Here is a 9,442-nt window from a genome sequence, read left to right on the forward strand (position 1 = left end):
AAATAGATAATTATTGAGTGGGACGGAGAGAGTATATTTTAGGGGGCGTTTGGTTCACATAAAGGTATTGATATGGAATCAGGAATCAAACCAGGGTGGTATGGGTTTGGAACTCCATTCCTGATACCTTGTGTTTGGTTCAAACTCCGGAATGAGGAATGAACTTTTTTTTTTGTATTTCTATTATTATTCATTGTACCATTTACTATGTAATAATTTTTTCCTATAATTTTTCATATATTAATTAGTTAAAAACTTAAATATATATTTTTATACATATTTTAATCTTTTTTTGATATCTTAATACTTCTATTCTTAAATATTATTAAAAATGTTCAAGAAAAATCATCGTTTGTATTTTTCACGGAAAAAAAAAAGAATTCAAGAAAAAAATAATTATATGGATATATTTAGTTTTGTGAGGAAAAAATAATTTTTTTAATGCTAATTTTTTTTCCCGAACACTTCTTTGATATGATACCCAAGGTATCATTCTCATACCCACCTCCCCCTTGGGTATGAGAAACCCATACCTCATGGGTTTGAGGTATGGGTATCAAATTACAAAAATAGTGAACCAAACACAAGGTATGGATTTAGCTCATTCTAAACTCATACCTTATACCTACAATGCTTGAACCAAACACCCCTTAAAAAGAGTAGTCCATTCCCTTGTACAATTTTAATCGCGTAAAAACTATTTGTGGTTAACCAGGCCAATTAAAATGACAAAGGACCGTCCAAAAAAAAAATTACAAAGTAGGTTATATGATTCAATTAGTGTAAAAGCATGCACAATGGTGTAAACATCTCTGGGGAAGATTAGTATTAACTCTTCATCCCTTATTTATCAAATGAATAGGTCAATCTACCTTTTTTCCCGTCTAAAATATTATTTTCTACTTGGGCTTTTAATTTTTGCATTCTACTATGGGTTAAGTCTAATGTAAAAAATGATTCCCAAAAAATATTATGTATAACGTTCATATCAATGATCTTACCCAAAAATAACTTAAAATTTAATTACTACATATATTATTTGATTGCCAGAAAATGTAGATCATATATTATATTATTTGATTGCCAGAATAATGATTTCAGTAAATTATAACTTATTATCTTGCCCAAAGATGATTATTTGATTGCATATATTATTCTGCAAATTATGGTTGCTAAAATCATTATAAAATATCAGAAAATGTAGATCATATCAATGATCTTGCCCAAAAATAACGTAAAATTTGATTGCCAAAAAATGAGTATAAAATCCTCAATTATTGCTGTAAAAAAAAAAAGAATATATCGTCAATCATTGCTATATTGCTACAAGTAAAAAATCCTCGATCATTGCCAAAAATTTGGGTTCATATATTACAAATCTCGAAATATATCTTTCACTAATCGAAATATATAAAATCATTGTAAAAAAGAATATACCGTCAATCATGCCAAATATTGCACGTCATATAATATATCTTCAAAAAAAATCTTCAAATTACCATTACTCATAAGACCATCCCCTATATACTAAAAGAATAGGAAAAACTTCAAGTTATCCCGCCTAAAGCACATTTCCTATTTTGATAAAATTTCTTATTTACTTCCCTATTTTGATATAATCCCTTATTTAAAATTTGTCTCTAAGATTTTTGTGATAAAAAAATCCGTTCTTTATATGCTAAATCGTACCTAACAGATATGCTAATAAAAAATTTCATTAATTTTGTTTAAAAATATACACATTTCATGACATTACTCAATTTTTTGGATTAGTTTTATATTTAATTTTTTCTTTCTAAAAATAAAAAATTCTATAAATACCGCGCATTCATTGCGCGGGATCTAAATTAGTTTATTATTAACCAAGTTGGTTTGGTATGGTAGTTATTGACCTCGTTCCTTAATCATGAAATAAGAAATTTGATTTCTATTAATGAGAATAATTCAAATTTCTTGATCACTTGTTTATGTCTCCGTAAGAGAATCAAATGAGGAGGGAACTTAATAGAGCCGTTAGGCTCCATGATATTGCCAGTCAACCCACATCCCATATACACAGCAAGGATTATTATTTCCTCAAGGAAATAATTACACATTCTGTAATTATCGTAAATATAGCTGTTAGCTTTATTCTTCCCGTAAATAACCTTATTCTTTCATATGTATAAATAGCTTGAGAAACATCCTTGTAAACACAGTGAATACAATACAATTCTTATATACTTTGGTATGGTGTAATTTCTAATATGGTATCAGGTTTCCAAGGTTTTCAATCACGATAAAATCGACACATAAACTCGTTCTCTTTAATTCTCATTCGAAACCATGACGAATCCTGAACAATCAGTCCCCGAACAAAAATCCTCTACTTCGTACTCTCTGGTACCTATCAAAAACCCCGGTGCGAACATCACCACCGTTGTTTTCACAGGGAAAAATTACGACGATTGGGCTCGGTGTCTCCGTCTAGCTCTTCTCGCAAAGGGAAAGCTGGACTATATTGACGGCACCATCTCCCAACCTCCCGAAACCGATCCCGATTTCAAAACTTGGCGATCTGCCAATGCCCTAGTTTCTGCCTGGATCTTCAATTCCATTGATCCGGACCTGCGTACGTCAATTACCTTGCAAGACAACGCCACTCAATTATGGGCCGACATCAAGCAACGATTCACCGTGGTAAATGCTACTTATATATTTAAATTAGAATCCGATATTAATGCTTGTAAACAGGGCCCAACCGAATCCGTCATGACATATTACGGTCGTATGAAGAAACTGTGGAGCGACCTCATCACCAATGATGCCTTCCCAACGTGTTCTTGCAATCCTTGTAAGTGCAATCTCCTTACGCTTCTTGGCAGATATCGTGAGAACAAACGGGTACGTTCCTTTCTTATGGGTCTCGCTTCTCGTTATGCAACTCTTCGTTCTCATATTCTTGCGACCGAACCTCTGCCCAATTTGAATCAAATTTACAGCCGTCTTCTTTCAAGAAGAGGGCATGCGTACCACTCTCGATTCCACAAAGTCTGAACCGCGGCCTGACCCAATGATTTTTGCTACCCGAGTTCAGTCTGGGCCTAACGGGTGTTCCTGCCAACTCGAATTTAAGCAATGTCAATCCTACCGAGCTCGCCGAAATCGTGAAATGGTGGCAGTCACAAAAACAGTCTGCCGAAGGACAACTCAATGGTAATATCTCTGTCCCTATCTCCTCTTGGATTATAGATACCGGTGATTCCCACCACATGTCGGGAAGTTTAACGCATTTTTCGAACCTTCGTACTATTGCACCCCTGTCCGTAGGACTGCCTAATGGGGATCGAACTATTGCCACAAAATGTGGTGACATTATTTTATCACCTCGCCTTATTTTAAAAGACGTCATATATGCTGCTACTCTTCAATGTCACCTTATCTCTGTTTCTAGCCTTCTTTTGGACGATTCTTTAACCATACAATTTACTCGCAATTTGTGTTTAATACAGGATCGTTCCTCGAAGATGGTGATTGGAGCGGGTGAGCAGCGTGAGGGACTATATTTCTTGAAGGATGTCCACCACTTCGAGCCTAGAATATTTATGGTGGGATCGATTGATACGACTGAGCTATGGCACCAACGGTTGGGGCACCCTTCCACAGACATTATCGGTTTACTTCCTGTTTTTTCTAATAAAACTCGAACTATTTCTACTTTTCATAGCAAGTCCTGTGACATTTGCCTCCGGGCCAAACAAACACGTTCTTCATTTTCTTCTAGTTATAATAACGCTACTTCAATTTTTGATTAAATTCACTGTGATCTTTGGGGTCGTTACTCTGAAAATGCGTCTTGTGGTTCACGCTATTTTTTAACAATTGTTGACGATTTTTCAAGATTAACATGGGTCTATCTCTTACGTCACAAAAGTGACGCACCTAAAAAATTATTAAACTTCTTTGCTATGGTCGAACGACAATTTAATAAGAAAATTAAATGTTTAAGAAGCGACAACGGCACTGAGTTTACATGTCTTCAAAATTTTTTCGATGAACAAGGGGTCATTTTTCAAACTTCCAACGTTGACACCCCACAACAAAATGGACGGGTCGAGAGAAAACATCGTCATATTTTAAATGTCGCTCGCGCTCTTTTATTTCAAGCTTTTCTTCCTATCATGTTCTGGGGGGAGTGTGTCTTAACTGCTGTCTATCTTATAAATCGCACCCCATCCAAACTTTTAAATGGCAAAACACCATACGAACTTCTTTTTAATAAACCACCCCCAATGGACCATATGCGCATTTTCGGTTGTCTTGCCTATGCAAAAAGTCTTAATCGATCCCATGACAAATTTGCTTCAAAGAGTCGAAAATGTGTCTTTATTGGATATCCATATGGTAAGAAAGGTTGGCGTCTTTACGATCTCGACACAGGATCTTACTTTGACTCCCGAGACGTAGTTTTTATTGAAGAAACTTTCCCTTATCAGTCCCTACATATCCACGAGAATGACAATGACACTCCTACTCACACTAATGACCTCACACCTATCGATCACGTCTTTCTCCTACATGACCCACCACCCACCACGACACAACAACCCTCCTCGACCACCTCCTCGACCACCCCCTCCACTACCACGACAACCACCCCTCTCACCGAGACCACCACCACGGATACAACCACACCACAATCCACCCCGACCACCAACCCCGAAACCACCACGACCAACAACACCGAACCCTCTACCACCTTACCCGAAGGCAACTCCCTTGGCCGCGGACATCGTATCAAACGACCCAATCACAATCTCAAAGATTTTGTTGTATCGACAACTCGTCCCTCGCCCTCTGCTCTCCACGCCTCATCATCATCTTCAGGTACTCGATTTCCTATTCACAACTATGTTAGTAGCAAAGTGTTTTCCCCTAACCATCAAATCTTCTTGACGGCCGTGACCAAAAATCACGAGCCACGCACATTTTATGAAGCCATGCAGGATCCGAAATGGAAAGCAGCTATGGCACAAGAAGTAGCCGCGCTCGAAACCAATAAAACATGGACTCTTGAAGCACTTCCTCCCAACAAAAAGGCAATTGGCTCGAAATGGGTATACAAAATCAAAAACAATGCTGACGGAACTATCGAGCGCTACAAAGCTCGACTTGTTGTCATGGGGAATAGGCAAGTCGAAGGTGTCGACTATACGGAAACATTTGCACCTACGGTAAAACTTGTCACGGTCCGCACCCTTCTTGCTATTGCTGCAGCCAAACATTGGAAACTCCATCAGATGGATGTTCACAACGCGTTTTTACATGGCGATCTACATGAAGAAGTTTACATGAAACCCCCACCCGGGTTTCTTTCGAACACGGATGGACGAGTCTGCCGGCTACGAAAATCTTTATACGGTCTAAAACAAGCCCCTCGCTGCTGGTATGCTAAACTCGCCTCCGCGCTCACTAAGTTCGGGTTTAAATCATGTCCCTATGACCATTCTCTTTTCTCCATTACCACGCCTAATAAGGAAGTTCACGTGCTCATTTACGTTGACGATCTCGTCATATGTGGTAACGATTCCAACATGATAAAGACATTCAAGGATTACCTATGCAAATGCTTTCACATGAAAGATCTTGGTGCTCTAAAGTACTTTCTTGGGCTCGAAATTTCTCGAAGCAAAACCGGGATATTTGTCTCCCAGCGAAAATATGCCCTTGATATACTCAAAGAAACCGGTCTTCTCGGCTCAAAACCCAAACCAATTCCGATGGAACCCAACCACAAGCTAGCTTGCTCCACTGCACCACCTCTAAAGGACCCACAATTATACCGTCGTCTCGTGGGTCGCCTCGTGTACCTCACTATTACTCGCCCCGAGCTCATATATTCGGTCCATACTCTAGCACAATTTATGCAAACACCCACCATTGAACACTGGGACGCCGCATTACAAGTGGTTCGATATATTAAAAACGCCCCAGGTCCAGGCCTCCTTCTCCAAGCCGAAAGCACCCTAACTCTAACGGCATACTGTGACGCCAACTATGGTACCTGCCCGGCAACCCGGCGCTCTCTCTCTGCCTACTTCATTTTACTCGGGTCATCTCCCATATCTTGGAAGACGAAAAAGCAAAATATAGTGTCCCGCTCATCTGCCGAGTCAGAATATCGCGCTATGGCATACACTACATGCGAACTCAAATGGCTAAAAGGCCTCCTTGCTTTCCTCGGCCTACCACATAAGCAACCTATCAAACTCTTATGCGACAATCAATCTGCTCTCCACCTTGCCAAGAATCTGGTTCAACACGAACGAACCAAACATATCGAGATTGATTGTCACTTTATCCGCGACGAGATTCTAAAGGTTACTCTTACAACTAGCTACATATCTACCAAACATCAACTCGCGGACATCTTTACGAAGGCTCTCGGACGTCCTCAGTTCTATGATCTTTTATCCAAGTTGGGCGTTTCGAACCTCCACGCACCAACTTAAGGGGGGATAATAGAGCCGTTAGGCTCCATGATATTGCCAGTCAACCCACATCCCATATACACAGCAAGGATTATTATTTCCTCAAGGAAATAATTACACATTCCGTAATTATCGTAAATATAGCTGTTAGCTTTATTCTTCCCGTAAATAACCTTATTCTTTCATATGTATAAATAGCTTGAGAAACATCCTTGTAAACACAGTGAATACAATACAATTCTTATATACTTTGGTATGGTGTAATTTCTAATAGAACTACTCACTCTTGTTGACAGTAGACACTCTGTATCTATGAATCTATGATACTTCTTCCTGTTTTACTGTCCCTCAAATAGTAGATTATAATATACCATGATTTCGGGCATACTACTACGTCCCTCTGTTTCGGTTAATAATTTACATTTGTTTTATTTCTCCTCTCAAAATAAAGCAAATATAAACTATTTAATGAAACACATTTTTGTTCAAGCGTTTGGTTATTGAGAATTGGCCATTGGGATTCATCGCAGATTTAAATTACAAGGACAAAACTGTTGCATAGTTGCATGTGACCACATGATCCTAACGCCCATGGGAGATGGGACGGTTCCATTACTTGCGGGATGTTTGTTTTACGACGTATGGGTGATTATCTTTACGCTTACTCGTCTTAAATCCGTGCAAATTGCACGGGATTGCTGTTTAAAATTTTGTTATTATTAAAAACGTAGAAAATAATGATTTTAAGTTTTTATTGGTCATATTTAAGATTTTGTATTCGTATTATAATTTCGTTTGCAATTAGGAAGGTAGTACGTCGCAAACACATAAGTAATATTGTACGTTTCATATATAACCCGTGCAATTATTTTTGTAATTCTTATTTCAAATATAACAATATAAAATATAAATTATTAAGTAAATTTTGTTTTTTAACAAATAATACAAATTGTAGATGAATAGCTTTACATGTCATGAAATGAAATTTTATTAAGCACGTACATATATGTTTGTTCACCCCTACCATCTATTACTCGTAACTTATAGAGGTATACATTTTTTACTTATATGTACAATAATCCGAACATGGGTTAATACTTGATATACATTATCACAATAATAATTATTAATATTTGTATTTGTGTTGAGCCATGTAGTCGATGTAGACCTACCGACCTGTCAAAACTTGACCGACCCATAAAGTCGTCCAAACCCAATTCGTTTGTTCAGGATCAAAGATTCGCAAATATTGACCCGCTACTCGATTGTTCCAAATAATCCAAAATGACCCATTATTTTAAAGTTGAAACCCGACTCATTTAACATGTCAAACTCCACATTTTAAAGTTCCAAATCAAAGATGTAGACATAAATTGGCCACATGTTTCAATAAGTTATCTAAAATGACCTATAAAGATGAAAAATTTTAAAGTAAAAGTTGATTAAATATTACTCCCTTGGATAGATAAAACATCGTTCAATCTATCTCAGAACCTCGTTTTAATTATAAAACAGATATCCCGTGATAAGGTATAGACTATTTGACACAATTTTGGTGTATCAATATAGCCCATGTAAGTAACACTACACAAATTCTCATTTAAAACGGACATTATCCGTCTTAAGAATAAAACAGGTCAAATAGTTAGCATTTTTTTTCATTAGTGGCCCGTATAAGCAACAAAACCATATAAATACAACATAGTCCGTGGAAGAGAAAACCTAATCACCGTCATAGTGCACCCCATTTTACCCAATTCGTGTTCATTCTAAATAAATCTTCTTTTAGTGCATTCATCACTTTTATTAGTGTTTTACTAATACTTCATTAATATACAACTCATACTCGTTCTCTTTCTTACTCCTCTTCAGCCTTCTCGCTCTCACTCACTCAAATTATATGAAATCCCTCTCATACATATCACTTTCAAATCTTTAATCAACTATTTGACATACATGAAAGGTTGATTATAAGGATTTAAAAAAAAGGCAATATATGAATAATTTTACAGACGATTTCTAGCTATTATAGACAATAATCCAACATTTTAATAATTTCTTTAATAATTTTTTTTTGATATTTTTTATTTCATGCCATTTTAACATATTTAATTATTTAGAACCTTGTTTCAAATTTTTTGTATGGTAAGCTTTGCTCATAAGTTATTGAATTTTGTAGATCTAGTGACTGATATATTAAAAATGTTATCTATGAAATTTTTTCAAGAATTTTTGTTTGTATTTTTTTTTTCGTTGTCATTTTTCTCTTGTATCATTGTTCTGGGTTTATTTTTCTGACATTTATTTATGAATTATGTTAATTAATTACTGTTAATTAATGAGAAACATATACATGTGATTTCAATTGTAAATCCTAAAATTAAATTCTGTAATCATAAATTTGTATATTTATTTGTCGCTCTATATTGTATGATGGTATCACATTGCAAAGGTTATTTACTTATCGAAATTACCCTTATGTAATTGTATTGGAGTTACTTAATGGACATCACAAATTTAAATTTTATCATTCTTGATTTTAGTCAATGTTATACAATCTGTAAATTACAAACTTGCTTTACATATTTGAGTAGGCAAATTATCATATGTCAAGGGAATTAAAATGAAGTACAAAACGTGGGTTGCTAAAAAAGTGGAACTTTGAAAAATTAATTTTCAACCACAGAGTGACAACTCAGCTCTGTGGTTGTTCTTTTAATAAATAAGATAGTCATCCTTATCTTAATTTTTACTCACTATTAATTAATGTTCTGTTTGGTAAAATACAACGGATAACGGATTAATATGCGGGGGGATTGCATGTGGGGACGATGAGGGAGGGAAAGGTCACGGAGACAGGACGTTCGAATAGAGTTTACATACAATGATACGACCCGAAACTACAACACGATCCTGATACAAATTTAACTCATTTGGCAACTTTGGATTGAAGCTAATATCTTATTATGTTA

The 9,442-nt window shown here is 36.2% G+C and overlaps 1 protein-coding gene across 1 annotated transcript; it reads left to right on the forward strand.

Moving 5' to 3' along the window:
* The first annotated feature begins 2,325 nt into the window (after window positions 1-2,325).
* Window positions 2,326-3,036, forward strand: LOC141641366 (uncharacterized). Its single transcript, XM_074450033.1, has one exon. It carries the CDS (start codon window positions 2,326-2,328, stop codon window positions 3,034-3,036), a length of 711 nt encoding a protein of 236 aa, XP_074306134.1.
* Window positions 3,037-9,442: the final 6,406 nt, after the last annotated feature.

The sequence above is a fragment of the Silene latifolia genome, chromosome 2 (genome assembly GCF_048544455.1).
Source record: "Silene latifolia isolate original U9 population chromosome 2, ASM4854445v1, whole genome shotgun sequence".
Taxonomy (NCBI): Eukaryota; Viridiplantae; Streptophyta; class Magnoliopsida; order Caryophyllales; family Caryophyllaceae; genus Silene; species Silene latifolia.

What these genes read in the sequence shown, in the direction of transcription:
- LOC141641366 (XM_074450033.1), top strand. Translation starts at nt 2,326, where the DNA reads ATGACGAATCCTGAACAATCAGTCCCCGAACAAAAATCCTCTACTTCG.